The 23,202-nt window shown below is 42.2% G+C and overlaps 6 protein-coding genes across 8 annotated transcripts; 3 read left to right on the top strand and 3 right to left on the bottom strand.

The window, feature by feature from the left end:
- Positions 1 to 98: 98 nt before the first annotated feature.
- Positions 99 to 3,524, bottom strand: LOC135649707 (uncharacterized). 3 transcript variants are annotated; one of them, XM_065168383.1, is made up of 4 exons: positions 3,346 to 3,524; positions 2,193 to 2,304; positions 1,106 to 1,320; positions 99 to 582 (listed from the first exon to the last, which is right to left on the bottom strand). In XM_065168383.1, exons 2-4 carry the CDS (start codon positions 2,283 to 2,285, stop codon positions 318 to 320), a joined length of 573 nt encoding a protein of 190 aa, XP_065024455.1. In that variant the 5' UTR covers positions 2,286 to 2,304; positions 3,346 to 3,524; the 3' UTR covers positions 99 to 317. The 3 variants fall into 3 exon arrangements, with proteins under 3 accessions (XP_065024455.1, XP_065024457.1, XP_065024456.1); XM_065168385.1 differs by lacking the exon at positions 3,346 to 3,524 and adding an exon at positions 3,214 to 3,253; XM_065168384.1 differs by lacking the exon at positions 3,346 to 3,524 and adding an exon at positions 3,128 to 3,225.
- A 720-nt stretch (positions 3,525 to 4,244) lies between these two features.
- LOC103997259 (protein SODIUM POTASSIUM ROOT DEFECTIVE 2-like) lies at positions 4,245 to 5,095 on the top strand. The gene is made up of 3 exons (XM_009418427.2): positions 4,245 to 4,716; positions 4,791 to 4,866; positions 4,932 to 5,095. The coding sequence occupies exons 1-3, from the start codon at positions 4,252 to 4,254 to the stop codon at positions 5,093 to 5,095; spliced, it is 705 nt and encodes a 234-aa protein (XP_009416702.2). The 5' UTR covers positions 4,245 to 4,251.
- A 439-nt stretch (positions 5,096 to 5,534) lies between these two features.
- Positions 5,535 to 8,987, bottom strand: LOC135649815 (ankyrin repeat-containing protein ITN1-like). Its single transcript, XM_065168663.1, has 4 exons — positions 8,865 to 8,987; positions 8,237 to 8,776; positions 6,975 to 7,384; positions 5,535 to 6,494 (listed from the first exon to the last, which is right to left on the bottom strand). The coding sequence occupies exons 1-4, from the start codon at positions 8,884 to 8,886 to the stop codon at positions 5,664 to 5,666; spliced, it is 1,803 nt and encodes a 600-aa protein (XP_065024735.1). The 5' UTR covers positions 8,887 to 8,987; the 3' UTR covers positions 5,535 to 5,663.
- Positions 8,988 to 9,582: 595 nt separating this feature from the next.
- LOC103996920 (ankyrin repeat-containing protein At5g02620-like) lies at positions 9,583 to 15,296 on the top strand. The gene is made up of 4 exons (XM_009417985.3): positions 9,583 to 9,720; positions 10,080 to 10,652; positions 11,737 to 12,146; positions 13,993 to 15,296. The coding sequence occupies exons 2-4, from the start codon at positions 10,331 to 10,333 to the stop codon at positions 14,857 to 14,859; spliced, it is 1,599 nt and encodes a 532-aa protein (XP_009416260.1). The 5' UTR covers positions 9,583 to 9,720; positions 10,080 to 10,330; the 3' UTR covers positions 14,860 to 15,296.
- A 2,549-nt stretch (positions 15,297 to 17,845) lies between these two features.
- Positions 17,846 to 21,329, top strand: LOC103996919 (receptor-like protein kinase HERK 1). The gene is made up of 2 exons (XM_009417983.3): positions 17,846 to 18,238; positions 18,328 to 21,329. Exon 2 carries the CDS (start codon positions 18,542 to 18,544, stop codon positions 21,038 to 21,040), a length of 2,499 nt encoding a protein of 832 aa, XP_009416258.2. The 5' UTR covers positions 17,846 to 18,238; positions 18,328 to 18,541; the 3' UTR covers positions 21,041 to 21,329.
- Positions 21,330 to 21,494: 165 nt separating this feature from the next.
- On the bottom strand, positions 21,495 to 22,544 carry LOC103997258 (uncharacterized). Its single transcript, XM_009418426.3, has one exon. The coding sequence runs from the start codon at positions 22,156 to 22,158 to the stop codon at positions 21,577 to 21,579; it is 582 nt and encodes a 193-aa protein (XP_009416701.2). The 5' UTR covers positions 22,159 to 22,544; the 3' UTR covers positions 21,495 to 21,576.
- Between the last annotated feature and the right edge of the window lie 658 nt (positions 22,545 to 23,202).

Below are 23,202 nucleotides of genomic sequence, written 5' to 3'. Positions count from 1 at the left end.
CAAAGAAATCCATATTAGAGACTGAGTGCAGCATGGTTTAGCTTGTAGCAGGCTTTAAACAAACTGTAAAGATAAGAAACTTAAGAAACCCGAGCATCAAACAAGAACAAAAAAGGGGGCATGGGGAGATAAATATCAGCTGTATTTACAGAAGCAAACTAAACTACTAATGTCTGTCATGAGATGAAAGAAAAGAGTGGTCTTTACATAAGATGTCAGATGCCAGTTAATGAAAAGTCATTGCTCTCCTCTCTAATTCATCTAATTCTACTTCTTTTTTGTTGATATCTAAGCTGCCGCTGGATGCAGCAGTGAATTCAAATATCGGTTACATAAACCTGTCCATACTCTACTTTAGGATCCTCCTCATCCAAGTAATCAGCTCTTGCGTTGAGCGTCAAGATCTGACAGATGAACCAAAAGAGCGATGCGTCGAGGGCAAGAAACGCAGCGCCACCAAAGAGACCCGTCTTGGCGGTAGGGCATTGATATCCGAGATCATGATGAACGTTGCGAGAATGATGAAGACCTTCTGTGATGGTAACCCACATCATCATCGCCAGAGCTAGAGCCGAAATAGCCCTGAGAGTAGTGTCACTAAACATCAGAGTGCATGGCAAGCATGCCTAATTCAAAAGCATAGCAATGACATAAAACAGAAGAAAACTGCATAAACTAATTCAGAAGGCATAGCAATGACATAAAACAGAAGAAAACTACATAAAGATATGAGACGGGATGCTCAATATGCCGCACCTATGCTTAGGTAGTAGTTAGGTGAAGGAATCATGTTAAGTAATAGTGCAAAGAGTAAAGAAGCACATTTTTTATTTCACACTATAACCAAAATAAACGGCAGGCTAACTCATAAGCCTAATAGTACAGTGCGGCACAAAATTTTTTTGAAAGATGATATGAAGCAAATGACTGTGGAATGACAATTTAGAACAAAAAAGAAGTGAAGATCCACCAAGCGAAATAAAATGTGGAAGATTTGAACTTCGAACAAAATGCAATAGACAATATTTACGAACAGATTCATCACTTACAATTATCGAATAAAAGTTGGATAAGAATTGTATTGAAGGAGATAAAGGAAGCTTACTCAGCAATGATAAAAAACACAAGCAATGCAGCACTCCGAAACAAAGCATGACTTGGAACGGACTTCCCTTTGTATGGGAAGTAAACAGCAACATGCCCTACGATAGCAGATAGGAGGAGTGCTAGTAGAGATAAAATTCCCAATGCAACCGATGGATCACTTGGGTACTTGCAGATAACAACATTCTTTCCTTGGATTGGAATCCCGTGTGTCGGCTGTGAGAACATGAATAGGACTTGGTGAGGCCTAAGAACAGAATTGAGAAGATAAAGACATGCACATACACAGATAACTACTTGAATTCCAGAATATGTCATCCCTCCCAGAATTATCTTTAATCTACTTACATAATCACTGCTAAGATTCCTACCAAATTTTTTACTAAAAACTGAGAGTCTGATAATGAATGGCTTCCTCTATCCAACAGAAAATAGCAAGAGAGAGAGAGAGAGAATTTTCATGCCACCACAATATGTTAAATTGTTAATAATGAATAATTATGAACTAAAAGTATAAAAATTAATCCAGGAAAAGAAAAGCTGATGGGAAATAAGATGCAAATGAAATAACCTCAGCGATAAAGATAAATAAAGCTAAGTGTTGGGATAGAGATAGTGCAAATCAAATGGACAAATGAACCATAAGAAAAGTCCATTCCGTTCATACAATGAATAATCAGGATTTAACTTCCATAAAAATCCTCAATACTGACATGAACAAAAGTAGAATCATATTATGGTTTCTCAAGAAAAACCAATAAGAATTTAGTAACTCCACGATATAGATGGGAGATAGCAAGACACAGACATCTATTTACAGTAGCAAAAGCAAAGTGTCACCATTATAGTAACACACAAACACGATGATTCCTGACAGTAGCAAGCATTTACTGTTGAATAGATTTAGAATCTTTAGACTTCAACTACATGTCTAAGTAATTTGCATTAAAGAACAGATTAGAAAAAGAAAGTTCACTCATATCCAAAAATTATCAAGAAAGGAAAAGTTTCCCATATAAAACATCAAAGTCCATTATCAAACTTCACTTTTTAACAATTCCTCATAATATATCAAATTTAAAAAATACCTTTTTGTTTTCTGCAATAATGGCAAATATGAAAGATAGAGAACCAAGAAAAGCCACCAAAATTGCAATTATTTTGGATTCCTGTAGTGCCATTGTTCGATCCTCAACAGTCCTGCACCAAAGAAGTAAAAGGAGAAAATAAGACTAAAAGCTCTATGCAACAGTCATTCATGGAGCAAACACTAAAAACCTTCACACACTAAACAAAGACAAGAAAGAAGTTGACATCTAGCTTCATTTCAATGGCAAATTCAACAGAACTAACCAAACAAATCAGCTCTCATCACGCACATATATGAGTCACTCAATGCAAATTGCAAAGGCTAGTTATGAATTCCATCTGTCAGATAATAAAACAATACTTCTCAAAAGCATTGTAACTTATGGAATAGGCTTTTACAGCTTCAGGATCTAATTAGTCATGACAGTGGAAGTACTAAACTAATTAGGCAAATGATTATAAGTATTATAAACCCAACTAATGAGAAAGATATGTCTCAATATCGATTATAAGTATTGCCAACAAAGATTATGACAGCATTGGTGAACAGTGTCTCGAAATAGACACAATAGAAAAGGATTCGTGTCAGAGTCTGTGGTATACTAACAGAGAACCAATCGAAGAACCCAAAACTGGCATGAAATAAGTGAGAGGAATATCACAAAGCCACCAAATATCATTCGTTTGAGGCACTCTAAAGTAAACTTCCAATAGCATATTTGGAGTGAAATATTTCACCAAAAGAAAATTGGAAATAAAGTAACTTGAATGTGAATCAAAATCTTGATACTAATTCAACCAACCACACAAATCAAAACCAAAAATGTCACCAAAACCGATTTAATCTGATATGAGAACATTAAACAAGTATATAATCTTCAGTCCAGAATCAGCAACGAAAAAGGAAAGACTATGAAACATCAGCGGATGAAACCAGAAAAACAAGACGACATCTTCGCATCGGATAAGTCTCGCAGGCACCAAATCCTTTGTTCTCCAGCCTCTTTCGAGTGAACTTACACAAGTACTGAATCCGAAGTCCTCCGATCAACAAAGAGACCAATCAAGATCGAATCTTGACACCCACGCAACGCAGAAAAATCATCAGAAACAAACAGGGAGAGAACGTGAGCATAACAAGGGCTTCGATACCTCTCGGATCCCTCGGCGGAGAAACCTGGAGGAGACGATAGTTTTGAGTCGGGCGGATTACCCACAGCTCCCCTACGGAAAATATAGTTAGGAGCAAACGAGGGTATTTTGGTAACTAAAATCACCAGCTGGCGGCAGTTTCGTGAGATGGGATCCTATCCGGTAAACCCGCAAGTTTCGCGACGATATATCCACCAGAGATTTGGTGAGGCCATCCACAACGAACGGTGGTGATGCGGCGGAAGATATTTACTGCAGATTGGACGGGATCCAAATCCTCCGGCCTTGAGGTCTCCCAAACTCTAGGATCAATATCAACCCTGACCGATGGATCGACCGATCCGTCGCCGATAAGCGGATTCTGGCCGTTCAATTTTCCACATATATATATATATATATATATATATATATATAATATCTTTGAGCTTTGGAGACAAAAATAATACATTTCAACATTTTGAGTCGATCATCCCATGGAATATAGAGATTGTATTTGTATAATAAATACATCACAAAATAGAACACCTTGAATGATGATTTGGAAGGTTTCATCAATAATTCTATTTCTAAGACCACTGCAAATAATGAGTATTTATCATTATAATCATCATCAACCAAACAAGATTGCTTTTTATATTTATTCTGAGATCTACAATGATGTTCTGATACTTCCACAACATGTGCTGTGCAAGAAGCAAGTCGCAGAATCCTATGCCTTGAACAAAAGCAAAACAAAGATAGCTACATGTCGAGGGATTTGGAATAAGCTCTGCCCGACTCGTCATCGCAGAACAGCTCGGAAGAGAATACGCAAGCAGCAGTAAGAGAAAAAGGCTGCAGCAATGAGACATATGGTATCTCATCAACCAAGGTCTGGGAATGGAACGGGGACAGCCATGAGACGAGATGATGCAGTCAGTACATGATGTGCAAGAGATGCTTTCATCAATCAAAACATACATATCGTTGGTAGGGTTGCCGACATGCATCGGCAAACTCGTGCTCTTCGCTCCGCTGATGCTACCGCTTCTTCCCACCGGCAAGATGGTTGCTTTGCTCTTCAAAGGAATCAAAGGAGTGAGCTTCTCGTGTGCGTCTTCTTCTTCGGTAGCCATACGAGAGAGCATCGACAGAGCCAAGTCCATCGCCCTGCCGAACACCGGAAGAGGCAGCACGAGACCAAAGTCGCAGTGCACGGCCTCCAAGCCCATGCCGACCGATGGACCAGTCAGTCCATCCAGCTCTTCTCGCTACCTGTTAAGCTCGACCGCATTGCTGTCGGACGACCCCAGCTTCTTGAGCAGTAGAGGCGACGAAGAAGAATCCTTCTCAAGGCCACCGATCTCTTCGGCCAGACCACATGATCAGAAGGTACTTAATCGTTTGTTAGGAGCTCTTCGTCTGCTGGAGAGAGATGTTTGATGTGGGTTGTATGATCCTCATAGGTTGTGGTTCTGAGAGTGTCGTTGCATTGCAAGGGTTGCGAAGGGAAGGTCAGGAAACACATCTCGAAGATGGAAGGTGAAGTAGTTATCTCTGTTTGTTTTTGGATCCTTCATCAAACCATGACCGTGGTCTGTTTACAGGAGTCACATCCTTCAGCGTGGACTTGGCGACGAAGAAGGTGACGGTGGTGGGAGACGTGACGCCCTCGGGAGTGCTCGACAGTATCTCCAAGGTTAAGAATGCTCGGTTCTGGTCGTCACCGCCTCAATCCTCGGCGTCATCCCAGTTGAAGGAACCCTACTAGGGTTTGCCATTAGCACGGTTCAGAGAAGTGCGAGATCGCTTCAAGAGCAGGCATAGATATTGTAAGAGGTCGATCATTCTCTCTTTTAGCATCCGGATGTAAGGTTACTATGGAGTAGGAGTTCAACAGGTCAGTTCCTGTCATCCACCAATTCCTCCAATGCTCGGAGAGGTTTGGTCTCTTTGCCTTCACAGTGCATTTGGAGTAGCATTTCAACAGGCCATTCGGTGGGGATGAGGAGGCACATTTAAGTATGCTATCATCATCAAAAGTCCTCACTGGCAGGAAGTATGATCAAAGTTCATCAGAAGATGAGGTTAGTAGTCAAGAACTACACCAACAGAAAGATCTCAGGTATGAGGAGCTTGACAAGAGCAGTGGATTATCCATTTCTGCAGAGCATATCGACCGAAATGGGTCACAAGTTCATGGCTGGAAATAAGCCATACAGCAAGCGATACAAATCGGTATTCCTTGGCACAGGTAGCAACAAATAGTCTATGGTACGGCAGAGATCCGATGTAGAAGGGTGATGCAGAAGCTGAGGGTTAGCCGCAGTTACCTGGGATTAGATGGCATAGATGCTATCGATCTCGGAATCAGAGAACTCAGAGGGGTGATGCCATGAGTTGGAGCCACTCCTCATGGACTTCTCCCTCTTCCTCATCGAACGGGTCCGCTTCGTCTTCACGACGTAGAAAGTCATGGTCCCGAGAACCCCGGCCATTATCACACCTCCTATTAGCGTGACCAGAACTGCGGCCCATTCGAAATGCCGGCCGACGACAATATAGGACGAGGCAATAAAAGAAACGCTGGTGCAGACGGAGGCCAGCCACATCAACTTGTTTATAACCTCGACGACACGCCTCTCCGCCTTCATTTCTCCCCTGACCAGCGTTATCTGAACCACCACCACGGCCAGTGAGGTGAACAGAGCAATAGCATTAAAGATGAAAAATACCTTGAAGCTCCCCTTTTGTGCAACTACTGCAGCTCCATTGTCATCGGTTCCACCGGGGACCGTAAAGATAGCCGCAAAAGCGACGGTAGCAAAGAGCACAGCAACCACGGTGACAGAGTTGGTGGCATTGTTAATGCCTTCACTGTGAAGTTTCTTGAGCTCCTTAGCGATACCGTGGACATTTTTGTTTGTTTTCCGGGTCTGCTCAAGCTGTATGTGAACATCATTTTTAATCTCGGTTACAGTCTGCCGCAGCTCATCTCGTGGCTGGTTTAGTTCATCGGCTCTGCATGCCCCACAACGAGATAAGCAGTCCTTAATGTCAGCAGACTCTTCAGAAAGAGGCAGGCCGTCAACAATATCAAGAGCAGTTTTATGATCTCTGGTCAATGTGTTCACATTAGTTTCTGGGAGGAGCAGTAGAAGATTAACTATCTGCAAGAAGTGACAAGAATTTGAAATATGCACAAAACAAGCTGAATCTAATCATCGATATTAGCAACGATGACAATGAGTTAATCGACACACCAACAAAACTTCAAATAATCCAAGTACTCAAACCTAAATCAAAAACAGAAGTTATATATATAACTTCTGATGGCTAATCCAGCTGACCCAAGCTAAACTCAATGGTCACCTTCATTTAATGACTGCTTCCTAGAGTCATTGAATGTGCACATGTAATTTTTGGCAAAGCAACTAGTCAGAGGGTAAACTTTCTATGTCTCATTCAAGCCTGTTCTGAAACTTCTTACGAGTAGCTGAAGCATAAGTGCAACAACGTGGAATAGATAATGCAGTTAATCTAAGCAACTTAAATCAGAGCACCAGAATGAGACTGGCACTCCGTGTTCAAACAAAAGAAATAGCAACTCAAGCCAAATGTAACCAAAAGACATAATGAAGTAATAATACCTCTACACGTTTTTTTCTTGCGGCGACATGTAATGTTGTGTTCCCTGCTCTGTCTGGAAGCATCACAAGTGCTGGATCAGCATCCACAAGGGCTTTAACAACCCCACAACATGTTCCCTTCACTGCCATATGCAAAGCAGTCTGCCCTTTCTTATCGGTCCTTCTGGCAAGTTGTGAATCCTTTCCTAGTAGTGCTTTTACAATTTCCACATGACCCTGTCGTGCAGCAAAGTGCAGGGCATTTTTTCCGTTGTTTTTCGATAACTCAATTAAGCTAGGATCTTGTTCAAGCAAGAGATTTACAACTTCAGTATGTCCTCTTGTTGCTGCAGTTATAAGGGGAGTTGCATTTGATTGACCAAAAGTTTTGACAAGAGCTGGGTTATGTCCTATAAGCACCTGAACAATTGCTGTACATCACTTATTAGATAGAGCAAGATCTATTATTCCATGGACAAACATTCAGAAAGAAGTCAAGCAAACAATATACTGGAATAAAGAGTGTAACCAATAGCTTATAATAGGACTTCCTTTGCTTGATAAAGGCAAGGCAGACATTTAAGAAGAAGGTGACCTGAGTCTGAGTTCTAGAGGACTTTAAAGAATCAAAAAACAATAATGGTGATGCATCATGATGAAAAATGACAACACAAATGTATTCAAAGAAAGACCTACATCAACAGGTATAAACAAAGTATTAACTGAACAAAGTATAAACAGTAAGCACTTTTGAATGTTGAAACGAAGTCAGCAATGGCCACGTTTCAATTTGTTATAGTCAAGAAGTATTCACAAATCACAGACTGTCCAACAAAATACACAAATCTTCGACACAGCCTTCTGCTAATTTTCTTAAACAAGTTGAAATAGTTCAGCATGTAACGGCAAAAGGAAGTGTAGGAAATATCTCTTCTTTGTAACTCTGTAAAGAAAGTTCAACTGAGAGGGCATTGTAAACCTCCTAATGCAGTAATTTGTTCGATCACACAAAGTTTCACATTTAGTACTAAAAGGAACAGAACCAAGGAAGTCTAGAACTTTATGCACCTCATAGGAGTTTAAAAGTAGAAGCATTAAGATCTAAGGAATGGTCCAAGGGAATTTACTAGTGTGTGCCAGTGAATTTACAATCAATCCTTTCCTACATCAGTTGTACCATTTGAGGCAGATTAATAGACAACCAATCGGACGGGAACAATTACAAAAATTAGGGCTAGAAAACAACAGCACAATTAATGAAGTCGAGAAATGAAAGCCCTCACCTTGGTGTCCTTCTCTGGCAGCGATATGGAGAGCATCAAATCCGGATTTGTTCCTCCTCACAAGGCTCTCCTGGTCGGAGTACTTGAGCAGCTCCACCACCACATCGAGAAACCCTTTCTCGGCCGCCGTGAACAGCGCCGTCTCATCCACCTCGTTGACGTCGTTCACCACGGCGGCCCGTATCTCCGCCACCTGGGCGTCGAAGTCCGCTCCCACCGCCGTCCCCGTCATCTGCGCGTCGATCTCGCCGAGGATCATCCGCACCGCCGCGAGGTCCCCGCGCTGCGCCGCGAGATGCAGCTCCGTGTCGTTGTGCCGCCCGGTCACCTGCTTCACGTACTTCTTCTTCCCCGACGGGTCCATCCGCTTCCCGGAGTTGGACAGCACCAGGGCCGGCGTGGCGGGCGCCGACGAAGGTGAAAACACCACCTCTTGGTCAATGCGCTTACCGGAGCCCGACAGAACCAGCACACGGACGGGCGGCAAGCGTGGGCTCTGGTTTACGCTCGCCAGTCCCCATTCGGGGTCCCTCGCTCCTCCTGATCGAACAATTAAGAGCGGAATAATGCCACGCACAAGAGCAACCGGGGCGCAACGAGATGGCTAGGCAAGGAAGAAATCCATTACCCATTTCGATTTGGATCGTCATCTTCTTCGTTCTCCTCCCCCTCCCATGCGCTACACAACGCAAGGAACCGCCATGGCCACGCGAAGGTTGCCAGGCTGTACGGAGAACCACCCACACGAGGAAAGAGAAGCGATGAAGCCGATAAGTAATTACATACATACATACATATATATATATATATATTGTAATAATAATTCGTAAATGTTCCTGATAACGAACCTGGGCCATAGAGTGGGACCCATCGTGGGCCCGGCGGTTGTAAACTGGAGACAAGGACTCCAGTTCGTGCCAAACACGCGGCGCGACGCGCACGTCTGGAGCACCAGAAAACCAAACCGAAAGAAATACTTTTCTCACCACAAACTAGCTACCCATGGTGATACCTTGAATTTGATTGGGAATAGGTCGAATGACGCGAGAGGTAGGCGAGACGACAACAGCAAAGCGCTCTGGCCTCACGCAAGAGGACCCACGAGCGACCACGACAGTCGGATCCCTGAGGTGTGACGACGCGGACCGCCAACACATTCTCAGAACATCGGGTCCCATCCGCGATGTCGCCACGTCAACGGTCAATCGGTCTCTGTCAAATTCTCTCTTATTTTAACCTTATTTTGTTGGTTTTCGTCTTTATTCGAAGCTATAATGCCACCTTCACATGCTTCGTGCCTTGGATCATTATATATAGTTTGTTCTATAATTGATGGGAATATATATGCCTTCGTCCCCGTTTGGAATGAATCGAAATGGACGTCTTCCTCGTCATTGGGTGAGAGGCAAGGCGCCCTCATGGCACCCGCCAGGAATCGGGGGAGATCCGCTGGGGTCTTGGATCATTCTCTGCGCAACGTTAAGGTATTGCTCTCATCGCTCTCGATGTTCTTCTCCGCGCTAGAGGCCTTTCTAATTGTTCCAAAATGAAATCTTTTTGGGGGTTCTTGGCGATGTCCGGAGCTGAGTGGAGCCGGTGTGCTCCCCCATCATGCTAATTGAATAGTGTTCAGGTCATGTGGGTGGTTGTCTTCTGTTCCCTTTTCATCTTTTATTACTCTTTTTCCTTGTTTTAAATTGAAAGCAGTAGCATTTCATTCGTTAGTTCTGTTGCAAGGAATGTGGTGCGGATGTGGAGGATTAAGAAGGGCGGATCCGCAGCTGCACATTTACTCCTTTAACTTTTTCTTCCTCCTTTTCATTTCTTTTGTTTCGTTTGCTAGTAATGTAAAGCATGGAAGATAGGCCGGATAGTGGTGAACCAGGTTGGATTGGTGGAAAAAGGGTACAACACGATGTGGTAAAAGGCATGTGGCTTTTGGCTGCAGGGTGCTATGTTGAGAGAGTTCTTCGGGACATTATCTTCGGCAAAACTCCCTGCATAGTAGCCAGAATCTTGGGTTGCATATGCCGTTGAAAGATCTGGGAATTTTGTCGTATAAGAGGCAGTCGTTACTGTAATTAGGATAGCGAGATGGACTCATCGGTCGGGCGGCGGAAGAAGATAACCAAGCAGCTGACGGGAAAGCGAGAAGACACTCCCTTGCATTCTGCAGCCAGGGCAGGGAATTTAGCTGTGGTGAATGAGTTCCTTTCGGGAAACAATGAAGAGAATTTAAAGGAATTGTTGTGTAAGCAGAATCAGGCCGGAGAGACTGCTTTGTTTGTTGCTTCTGAGTATGGCTATATCGATTTAGTGCAAGAGATGATCAAGCATCATGATGTTGCAATGGCTGGAATAAAGGCTAAGAATGGTTATGATGCTCTACACATCGCAGCGAAGCAAGGTGATGAAGGTATTGGTTCTAACACAATTACTGTTTATGTTATGTGAAAATACCATTTGTAGATATGGTGAAACTATCTTTACAAGAAACCTTATATTGGATATATTCTAAAAATTTTAGAATTATGGCCTTTCATATTTAGTGTTCTTGCATTGCTTTCAAATGGCATCTGAATGTAATTAAGGATATTCAGTTTAGGCCATCCAGTGGTGGCAATTTTGGGAAATTGAATAGGAAGAGGGCACTTTGGCGTGGGACTTTCCCTTCTGGGATTTCTGTTTTGCTGCCCTCCGATGCTCAGGATGATTTTCGTAACTGCAATGTTCTGGTTTAATATAGCTCTTGCTCTTTTGTTTCGGAGAAGAAATGGCTTCTATGTTTATCCTAAAGAAAAATGTGCAGAACACAAAATCGCATGGATGCTTCAGTTAATTTCCACTTACATTTTATTCTTCTGATCATATAAACCTGTAAATTAGTGTTCGAAGAGGCAACAATAGTGCAGACATATTGAGGCTATTTTAGAAACATGGCTGCAGATGAGAAGGACTCATCTCTCCGAGCATTGCTAATATCTAAGCTCATTCTTTGACATTTGCTACTAAGTTTCCTATGAGTGACTTAATTTTATTTTGCAACTGACCATCTGTCTTTGCAAATATTCAATTATCTCTAGGTCAGTAATGTTTTAACTCATGACACTAAATAGTCTGTATAAATTTAAACTAACAATAAAGGATTATAGGAGCAGACACATAAGCTTTATTCAAAGCCAAGCTATTTCAATCATTAGTTAGTCAAAATGGGGTTATGATTGTGGTGTTCATTAGTTAAGATAAATAGTGCAATTGTGAGCTTTTACTAGATCCCTTTCATTATTCAAGTGGAAAACATCAATCACATGAACACCCATACATCCAGATGTCGCACAAGTGTAGTAAGTTGATATAGTATGATCGGCTAGTTATCTGATTGGGATGCCATGTTGGACCATACCCTATGAAGCTGAAGAATCTTGTCTTGAGTAAATCCTGAGCTTACACTGATATCTCTTTTTTAAAACTATCTCATTTGTCTTAATTCAATTGACCAGATGTTGTGAAGGAGCTGCTAAATGCTCTTCCAGAACTCTCTCTCACGGTGGACTTTTCAAACACCACCGCACTTCATACTGCTGCAACACAAGGCCGTATTGAGGTGGTGAATCTCCTATTAGAAGCTGATAAGAGTCTTGCACTAATTGCAAAGAGCAATGGTAAGACTGCCCTTCATTCTGCTGCAAGAAATGGACACTTGGAAGTTGTCAAGGCTCTTCTAAGAAAAGAACCTGGAATTGCTACCAGAACTGATAAGAAAGGACAGACTGCACTTCATATGGCAGCCAAGGGCACAAGCCTAGAGTTAGTTGAGGAGCTTCTTGAACATGAACCCTATCTAATTAGCTCGGTTGACACGAAGGGCAACACCGCATTGCATATTGCGGCAAGGAAAGGCCGGGCTCAGGTATAACACTCCTAACTTGCTAATTCTTGCTATTGAAGTTTTTTTCTAAAATCTAATTGGATCTCTCCTATGAAGTTGAGGTAATTGAGGATATTTCTTCATTAGCAGGAGCTTAATCCTGGAACTTATTCTATAATTTAGAAGGCTGTTGAACCATAACACTAGATATTATGCCTGCTTGTCAAGACTCATCATCTTTTCACTGTACTATATACATTAAACCACAGAAAGGTATTTCTGAAGCAATTTAAGTCTCCAACTAGATCTGCCAAGACCAGTCTGGATGCCCTTGCCTAGCTGTTATGTCATGTGATTTGTGATACTCTGAAAAGATTAACATTTCACACTAGCTTACTTGCATATGTTGTATTTTTTTCCCTTGTACTTAACTTCTCCTCAGTTACTATCATATCTTGTTATCTTTACTCATTGATGCTAGCAGATTCCTTGATGCTAAAGAATGGTAAACCTTTCTTTTCAGAGGATCTTAGGTATTAATATGGAACCATAGAGTATCAATTTACATGAAATTATACAACGAGCAGCAATGAATCATATAGGGTTTTAAGGGTCTAGCTACTAACTATAAATGATAAACATTAGCATGATACAATTTTAGGAATCTGAAGGCAAGTCATCATATTCTTTTTTGAAGACTAGCTATCCTATAAAGATAACATGTTCTTTATCCCCTAAGACAAGCTAGTCTAAATGCGGAAGTCTTGGATGAAACAAATCCTAATCATTTTAACATATGGATCCTCTTCGAAAGTGATTAATTATGGATCAGCATTTACAAAATTTGCAATCTGAGTTCTTTGGATCAAGTTTTGCTACTAACGTAATAGTAAAGATGATAGATTATTTTGTTATTTTCAGATTCATCAATGCATGGCTGGAACAGAATTTCATTTCAAATATGAAATGAGCAGAGCCTTAAATTTAAGTTAGGCTTCTGCTTTTCTAATGACAAACAAGAGAGCAGAATTATAAATATATATGTCCGTCAAATAATATATAATTCATAACAGTATTAACATATTAAACAGATGACTAGGGGGAACTTATGGAGAAATTAGAACCAGCTTCCAGGAAAGAGTGAAAACAGGGATAAGATACTAGGTCCGTGAGGCCAAAAAAGCACCACAGAGCCCATCATATGATGTTCCACTTCTCAACATTTATCCAGTTCTCAACATTCATCCACTTCTCAACATTCATCTGCAGCCATCTTCTTAGACAAAGCTTGAGTTATCTATGGATGATCACCTGACAAACTGGGAAGAGCAAGAGTCGCTAGCCTCACAAAATCTCAAAGAACCCAAAAATAACCAGCCATCCACCTCTAGAATAAAGAAAATTGGCTGATTCAAAGGCTCATTTGTTTAGTATTCTTCTCCAAATACAATTAAATTAAACCTAGATGCAACCCCAATAAGATCCAAGAATTGCTTGATTACGCTAAACAAGAACCTGGTTGAATTGGCCTTGTGCCAGTGAGCTTGGACCCATGAAGTAACTAGCTACAATTCTTTGTTAGCATATCATGAATTCTGACGAGAGATTTGATCCTTTATTTTCTTGATGGTTATTTGTACACATAGATAAAGGAGGACTTTGATTTTCTTTTCTATACTGCCAATCTCCAGTGACAATTACTTCTTTAGCATGAGCTGAGACAAAGGAGCTTTCCTCCATGCAAATAGCATATCACTTGCTTCTGCTTTGCATTTGATTATAAGATTGGAAACTGAAGAATAGCACATTCCAAATACTCTGTTACATAGAATGTGACTCTGGAGACAGTCTTCCATTCAATTTCACTTGTGGTAATGTCCACTTGCAGATAATCAAGAGATTACTTGAGATCAAGGAGCTTGAGACCAAAGCCATCAACAAATCAGGCGAGACAGCACTTGACATTGCTGAGAAAATGGGGAATTCAGGTATCATCAGCATACTACTGGAGCACGGTGTTCAAAGTGCAAGGACTATTAGACCTCCTCAGAACCCTGCGCGCGAGCTAAAGCAGACAGTGAGTGACATAAAACATGAGGTTCACTCCCAGCTCGAACATGCCCGCCAGACCAGAAGGCATGTCCAGGGGATTGTGAAAAGGATCAACAAGCTCCATGAAGAGGGCCTCACCAATGCAATCAACTCCAACACTGTCGTCGCCGTCCTCATTGCAAGTGTAGCATTTGCAGCCATCTTCACAGTTCCTGGTGAATATGTAGAGTTCGATAACCTCGCCCCTGGACTCACACTAGGAGAAGCCAATGTGGCACATCAGACACCATTCATGATCTTCTTTGTCTTCGACTCGGTAGCACTCTTCATATCCTTGGCTGTTGTCGTGGTACAGACTTCGGTGGTCGTGATCGAGAGCAAGGCCAAGAAGCAGATGATGGCCATCATCAACAAATTAATGTGGATAGCCTGTGTGCTCATCAGCATCGCATTCCTCGCCCTCTGTTTCATCGTTGTGGGGCGCAAGGGGAGGTGGCTGGCGATAGGAGTGACCATCATTGGGGCGGTGATACTAGCAACAACATTCGGCACAATGATCTACTGGGTGATTGTCCATCGGATCGAAGCCAAAAAACTAAGAAGCATCCAGCGATCATCGTTCAGTCGATCACGGTCATGGTCGGTGTCTGGGGTGTCAGACAGTGAATTGTTCAATGGAGAATATAAAATGTATGCAATTTGACACTAACAAGGTATCTCTTTGGCACCGGCACCACAAACCAGCCATGTAATCCTTGGAAAGTGTTCTTCCTTGGCCCAAAATACTTGCTAGGAGTTGATGGGCAAATGCTCCTGCCAGTACCTTATTCTATTCATCTGGTGACAATTGAAATCTATGAGTTTAGGCCAACAAATGAGCAATTTCTAGTTTTGAGCCCCATAGCAATCAGACCAACCAGGAATCACATCGAAACAAGGAGGAAGGTTTGTGTCCAGTCTCTGTACGATGCAGACATAATCAATGCTTTGCCTCTTAATGTGTGTTGTGAGAATTACAGACACCTTGATATGAGACCAGGCACATCAGAGAAATCCGAAATTTGCTTCGCAATAATCTGAACAGTTGGATTGAGAACCCTTTCCAGATAAGCTCGACGATGATCAAACTCTCCATTTTCATAAAGATGACTCGGTTGTGCCCTCTATTTTGAGCTTCAAGTCCTCAAAATCATAATCCAATGTATTCACGAGAATGATAAATTCTCAACTCAGTTTCGATGATGACATATATTGTAAATTGAGAGTTTCTCATTGATCCAAAACAAAAATAACGAATCCATCTTTTTTTTCTTGGAAGAGTTATCGTCACTCCACCATTTCTTGTACATAAAAATGCCATGAAGTGATGGACTCATTTGTACGAGACTCTGCTATTGTGAACACCTCGATGTCCCTATCTGAATTCGTTGAATACTGTTCTATCATTTGTTCAATAATGTGTGAAGATTGGTATGCAAAATCTGTAAAATTAAAAACCACATATGAGATAGTTGTGATCCATCCATACAACAGGACTACAACGACGCCTAAATCTCTACACCTACTATCTGAAGAGGAGAATAGAAGGTGGCAACCAAAAATCCTCTAGTTTATGGGTATTTGGTTCCCTCCTATTTATATAGGCCTCTTGTCAACTTAATCCTAATGGATCCTAGCTTATTGGGTATTAGATATCCATCCAACTACTCAAGCCTCTTAGATTAGTAGATCTCTATCTAATAATTCCTCGTTGGCTCTTATTGGATCTTATCCATGGGATCCAATAATTCAGGGGCTTATTGAATATCCAATAAGATAGGGGCTCCGACGGATATCTCACATCTGAACCTCTACTCGTCACAATGTCTACCATATGCGTGACCCTTTAAGCCCAATATCGAGCTGGCCGTGAGTTTTACCTGTCAGAATTCCTTCTGGCTTAGTGAATTATTAATAATTCACTCGACTCATCGACTGCGAACGTACTAGGTCACTATGTCGTAACCTCAGACGATACAGGGAAATCCAATTCTTTGGACCTATCTGTCCTCAGTTACCATATACCTATAGTCCCTCATCCATCTAATATCATAGAGATCGTATACTGGGCATGATAGTGTTAAACCCATACAGTTTCTACTCGAGTCTCACTCTAATCGGATTCTCCCACATTCCGTGAGCGGATCAATCAATGAACTTATTCTCTAAAGAGCACATGTACTGTAGTCCTAGTGTCCTCACACGAGCAACTATGAGACCAGTTACCTCCATCATATGGATGGATATATAGCACATTAGTCTGTCTGATTATCTCGATGTTCCTCTCGAGTAACCTATGATCAATATTATTTAGAGCTTTGTGTTTAAAGATGAATCAATTTCATTATATATATATATATATATATATATATATATATATATATATATCAAATAAATATAATAAATAAAAAGAATATCACATATGTCATTGATTTGCTTCTAGGACATAAATGACTAGCAAACTTTGAACAGTAATTAATCAATTTTCACACACCTTTGAATTGGTGCATATTGACTGTTTTGAATATTGAAATCCAGCTACGGTTGTAATTTTTCTTTTTCTCTTTTTTTTTTTCTGAACTTGAAAATATTATTCTCTCTCTCTCTGTGTGACGCCTTAAAGAATTATCAATAAGGATAAACAATATGATAAGATGGCTGTGTGTAGTTTTTTTTTCCAACATCGTTCCACCAATTATGACCAAAAACATATCTTCTGATAAAATGCTTCAAATATTTATTCCAACTCATGTTCTTGATAATCACTGATTCACCATGGCCACCATGTTTCTAGGGTTTGTAGGAGTTGCAGAACTAGCCCTGGTTGGCGATGAAGTTGACATGATGAGAAAGGTCATGATCAGAAATCAGAAAGACTTAATTTAAAATGGTAGCGCAAGGTCAATGTCAAAATCCATCATTCTTTTAGGTGGCAACCTCATCAATTCAAAGACAAGAATCGGTCAGTCATTGTTCACAGGTGCTCATAGATGACTTTGTCGTGGTCTTCCATGGTTAGCCAATCCCAAATGCAAAGAACCAAAAGCTACATGCACTTCGTTGAAAGGTTGAAAGCAACCTAACAATATATTACTATAACATTTCTAAAAATTATTATTATTTTATGTACAGCTGAAAAAGGATTTTTCTTACTATTCGTCCGTTCCAAATCGAACAGATAGTTTAGTTTTGATTTTTTTTTTTTTTAAATAAAGCTGATGATTTTGGTTTTGATTAGATATAATAAAAATTTATGATATAGTGGTTAAATTCTTACGTTTAAAATCAATTAAATTAGGTTTAAATTTTGATTAAATATTTTATAACTTTATTATAATATCAACTTTTTTAAAAATATTACACTCATTATAGATAGTTATACTTTTTTTTTCTTCTAATTTTTAAAAATAAAAAATTAAAAAATATTTTAAATTATAAAAAAAAAATAATGTCCTTTTCTTTCACATTGATAGTGAGAGACTCGTAACAACCACGAGCAACCATTTCTCTTCCAATTCTGCACTTTCTGTTCAATTACAATTTAATTGATTTTTATCAGCTGGCACAGTCTCTCTCTCTCCTCACTTTTACTTGCGGCAAGTTACAGTTTCAGAGCATTGACTCATCTCCCCCCCCCCTCTCTCTCTCTCTCTCTCTCTCTCTCTCTCTGCCATTGCCATGAACTTCCCCTATAAACACCTACCAACTCCCCCTGCACCCTTTCTCTCTCTTTGAAAGACTTCTGAGGCCTTGATCAAGCGAGAGGAGGGACCTTGTTCGCCTCCTGTGGAGTTACGATCGGTTGCTGAGGTACTTTTGTTGCAGATCTCCCGGTTTTCCTGAGCACCAAAGGTGCCACCTTCTCCTCTCTTTTCCCGTGAGATCGCCCCCTCTATTGTGCTTCTTTGAGTTCGATTCCAATTGCTTGTGGTCGTCGAGTTGTGAAGATTCTGCCGTTCGGGTTGTTTCCCCTATTGTGCTTGTTTGTGGTGAAAACCTCAGGGTTCTCCTGGTGGGCTTGTCGTTTCCGGCGTCATTTTCAGGTAGATCGTGGCCCGAGATTGGATTTTTGTTACTTCTTGTTGATGTTCCTCCAGTGAATCGTGGTGGGTTCTAATATTTAAATTCCCAGGAGAAGTGGGGCGGCGTTTGAAGTGAGATTGATGAGCGTGAATTAGGGTTTTTCTGGTTCCGAGCTCAGATTTCTCGTTTGTTCTTTGAATCGGGTTGTCTTGTTAGGTAAGAAGAAGTTCTTTCTCTCCGGTGCCCGGTTCGATTGTATACCTGTCTTCCTTTGGTGTTCCCAAAAGTAGTGCCATTAGATCTATCTTCAGCTGTGTTCCGTGATGGCCATTCGCAAAATCGGAGTGAGTTTCATCGTCTTGGTGATCGTTTCGATTCGATGCGGCCATTCTGCATTTACTCCAGCTGATAGCTATCTGATTGACTGCGGTTCTTTGACCAATACCACCATTGGCGACAGAGTTTTCGTGGCTGATGTATCCCTTTCGTCGACCTTGACACCCGCCTCAAACAACTTGGCCAACACCTCATCGAGCTCGGTCCCTTCCTCCTACGGCACGGCCCTCTTCCAGAACGCTCGGGTGTTCACCGTGCCCTCGTCCTACTCTTTCCAAATCAAGGCGCCAGGCAGGCACTTCGTCCGCCTGTATTTCTTCCCGTTCGTGTATGGAAGTTACGACCTCACTGCTGCAAACTTCAGTGTGTCAACCCAAGACGTTGTCCTTCTCCGAGACTTCCAGCCTCAGGCAAAGTCCGCCATTGTTAAGGAATTCTCGTTGACCATAACTCTCGACACCCTCATCCTTACTTTTGTACCATCGGGAAGCACTTCCCTCGCCTTTGTAAGTGCTATCGAAGTTGTATCGGTTCCCGATGAGCTGATTGTAGATACTGCAAAGATTGTTAATCCTCAGGGCAAGTACCAGGGTTTGTCAGGACAGTTATTGGAGACAGTTTATCGGATCAACATGGGCGGGCCGAAAGTTCTCCCAAATGATGATACTCTGTGGAGAACTTGGGACACTGACCAGGAATTTCTGCTTGACAGTAAGCTTTCCCAATCGGTTAACTTCAGTGGAAACATCAATCATATGCCAGGGGGAGCCACTGAGGAGACTGCCCCTGATATTGTGTATTCTACGGCAACGGAATTGGCTGCCTCCTCAAATACTTCTAATGCCCGCTTTAATGTGACATGGCAGTTCAATGTGGATGCAAACTCGGATTACTTGATAAGGGTTCATTTGTGTGATATAGTCAGTAAGGCGGCTGGTGACCTCTTGTTTGATGTTTATATTAATACTTGGCTTGCAGCTGGTGATCTTGATCTTTCTTCTATGACATTACAGAGTTTGGCTACACCTGTTTTTATCGATTATGTTTTAGAGGCTGATCATGCATCTGACAGGCTTAGTGTCAGCATTGGTCCTTCAACCTTACTTGATGTTTTGCCAAATGGCATTATGAACGGCCTCGAAATCATGAAGATTAATGGCTCTGCGGGTTCTGCAACTGTTATCACACCACTGGGTTCGAAGAAAAACTTTGTCATCATATTGGTCCCGATCGTTGGGGCAATTGTGGTTGCCGTTGTTGCTATAATTCTTTGCTTGGTCCTCAGGAAAAGGAAGCTTGCCAAACAATATTCTAAAACCTGGGTGCCTTTCTCCATTAATGGATTGACGTCACATAGCACGGGAAGTCGAACTTCCAATGGAACTGCATTTACGATTGGGCAGAATGGAAACCTCAGTTATCGTTTACCTTTCGTTGTGCTGCAAGAAGCGACTAACAACTTTGATGAAAATTGGGTGATTGGGGTAGGAGGTTTTGGGAAGGTCTACAAAGGAGTGCTGAGAGATGAAACAAAAGTAGCGGTGAAGAGGGGTAACCCAAAATCTCAACAAGGCCTTAATGAGTTCCATACTGAAATCGAATTGTTGTCACGGCTGCGCCACCGCCATCTAGTTTCTCTTATCGGCTACTGTGATGAGAAGAACGAGATGATTCTTGTTTACGAATACATGGAAAAGGGCACTCTAAAGAGCCATCTTTATGGTTCAAACCTTCCTTCTCTTGGTTGGAAACAGAGATTGGAAATTTGTATTGGATCAGCCAGAGGACTGCACTATCTTCATACTGGTCAGGCAAAGGCTGTCATCCACCGTGATGTCAAATCTGCAAATATTCTACTCAATGAGAATCTCTTGGCGAAGGTTGCCGACTTTGGGCTCTCAAAAACAGGGCCTGAGTTGGATCAGACTCATGTCAGTACTGCAGTAAAAGGGAGCTTCGGATATCTTGATCCCGAGTATTTCCGGAGACAACAGTTGACAGAGAAGTCGGACGTGTACTCGTTTGGGGTTGTTTTGCTTGAAGTGCTGTGTGCAAGACCAGTCATTGATCCAACACTACCAAGAGAGATGGTGAACTTAGCGGAGTGGGGAATGAAGTGGCAAAAGAGGGGAGAATTGGAGCAGATTGTTGATTCTCGGATTGCAGAATCGATTAGGCCTGACTCACTGAGGAAGTTTGGGGAAACGATCGAGAAATGCCTAGCAGATTCCGGTGTCGAGCGCCCCTCGATGGGGGATGTCCTTTGGAACTTGGAGTATGTGCTGCAGCTTCAGGAAGCGGATTCCTCCAGCATGTCCGAGGTCGACAGCATCAATCGCATCACTGAAATCTCACCGCTGGTTCAAAACATCAGCACATCTGACACTACACCTGTGAGGGAAGTCGGGACATCAGTGCTTAATGATCTTTCAGACGTCTCCATGAGTAAAGTTTTCTCGCAGTTGATCAAGTCGGAGGGGAGGTAAGTTTTACTAATATGCTATGATACTGCTTAAATTGTAGACCTACGAGTGTTGCGTGTTTAGTACGTTTTTGCAGTGCTTAATCCGAGGGGACCTGTCTTGCATCCTTGGTTTTTTCTTCTTTCTCCCTTATTTTTCTTGATGTTATATTCGCATAACAAACCATATGCCAATGTAATTACAATCTAGCTTTGTTGTATGAACTGCTCAGCATCTTCTGTGTGAGACGTCTGCAAGGATGACAATGGAGCTGTATTATATCCTTATATGAATCATGTTTGATGTGCAAGTATTTTTAAGCATTTAGCATTTTGCATGTCTTTTCGATCCTATTTACCTACTTGAAATAATATGATGTGTTGAGTCTTGAATTAGGAACCTGAAAACTGATCGATCTTGGTGTTTCAATAAGAGTCAGGAATCGAGGAAGAAGACATCACTGTGTATAAAGACCAGACTCGTTTTCTTGTTCACCTCTATAGAACTTTCGGAGAAGAAAGCACAGAGACACACACTAATGCTGAAGAAAACCATTAAGCTTAAGAAACAGGAAAAAGAGAGGAGTGTGAATTCTGTGGTAATTTGCACCCTCGACGCACCACCTCGACTCTTGCAGTGCAAGAAAGGAGGCGATGGAAGATGAAATAGAGCGTGGAGTAGGAGACCTCTCTTAGCTTCCTTACTGTCACACAAGCCTTCTTCTTCCTTTCCGTCTTCATCCTTCTGTTTGGAATGTTCTTATTATTAGCATCACCATTGACGCCACCTGCGGTGCCTTGGTTCTTGCGTTGGCGGAAAGGAAACACGGCGGCCGTCTCCCTGACTCTTCCGAGGCACCGTTGTGTCTTCTCAGGAACACTCTCCCTCCGAGAGAAAGTGTAACTTCTCAGGTACATCTGCCGGCACGAGTAGCTGTCCACCGCCGTCGGTGCGGCGCTCCACTTCCTCCCTCCCTCGAGGTTGCTGCCGCCACTGCGACCGTCGACTTTCCCCCTTCTTCTCGTCACCGACTTCACGAATTCGGCGTCGGATTCCGGCCACTTGTAGAGGTTCACGTAGGTTGCTCTCACCGGCACACGTGCGTCCACGAAGCCCAGAGAAGACTTGCACCGGGAGCTCATGGCTCACCCTCCCACCACCTCCTCCTCCTCCTCCTCGATGTTTTGGTCCAATCTACCTGGGGAGCTTAAAAGGAAGAGCGATGGGGGGGGGGATGTGGCCAGGCTTCATTTGCAAGTAAAGGTAGGAAAGTGCAAGTGGGACGATGAGAGATTGGATACAGAGATCCACAAATGTCTGTATGGTATGTAGCTCACAGCGCATTTCGCTTTGCTCAAGTGTTGGGGAAGGAATGGTGTGGCATCATGAGCCATAAGTGAGTTGGGTCCTTCTTCTTCTTCTTCTTATTCTTCTTCTTCTTCTTCTTCTTGTTGGCATAACCATACCTTGAGACACCACAAATCTGGTGGTAGGGTTAGTAGCTTCCCATCCAATTGATGACGAAGAAGATAAAGACTTGGGCAACCCTCAGTGCCACAGCAGAGAACATTGATTGGTCATCATAGTCACCGCTCAGAGACAATGGCCACTTCTCCAACGGTCCAGTAAATACTCAATGAGAGCCTTGTCTCTGTTCAAGACGAACCGAAGAGTAATGTCCAAAGCACAAAGATGTTGTTGGTCCTCAGACACATCTACAGATGAAAGAAACAGAGTGTGCCTTGTTTGGTCGCTCATCTAAACCTTAACCACCATTTCCTCGGACACTTGGTCACAATTTGCAACCGCTTGTGATGATATGATCATGAATGCAGCGACCTGCCCTCTTCAATCTTCATCTATTTTGCGTTCTGCAGATGGTAGGGTGCAGCTAAACACCCTCACCAACTTCAGAGAGAGAGAGAGAGATGGGCACCATCACCCTGAACGACGAGGGTCGGCTCCTCAAGGCCGCCTATGATGTTCTCTTCCCCGTGCTCACGATGGAAGAGACTTTGATGTTCTCTCAAGTTCCAACTGTTGCGATCGCTATCCGCCTCGAAGAAGGTTGGAACTCGCGATCGCTATCCGCCTCAAAGAAGAAGAGTCAAGTGCAAACACTCATCGACCAACTTGACTTCCGATCTACCACAAATACCAAGTGACAAGATCCACCACGACATCTC

This window comes from Musa acuminata, chromosome BXJ3-9 (assembly GCF_036884655.1).
Source record: "Musa acuminata AAA Group cultivar baxijiao chromosome BXJ3-9, Cavendish_Baxijiao_AAA, whole genome shotgun sequence".
In the NCBI taxonomy this organism is placed as follows: domain Eukaryota; kingdom Viridiplantae; phylum Streptophyta; class Magnoliopsida; order Zingiberales; family Musaceae; genus Musa; species Musa acuminata.
This window is presented reverse-complemented; position numbering and strand designations above follow the sequence as displayed.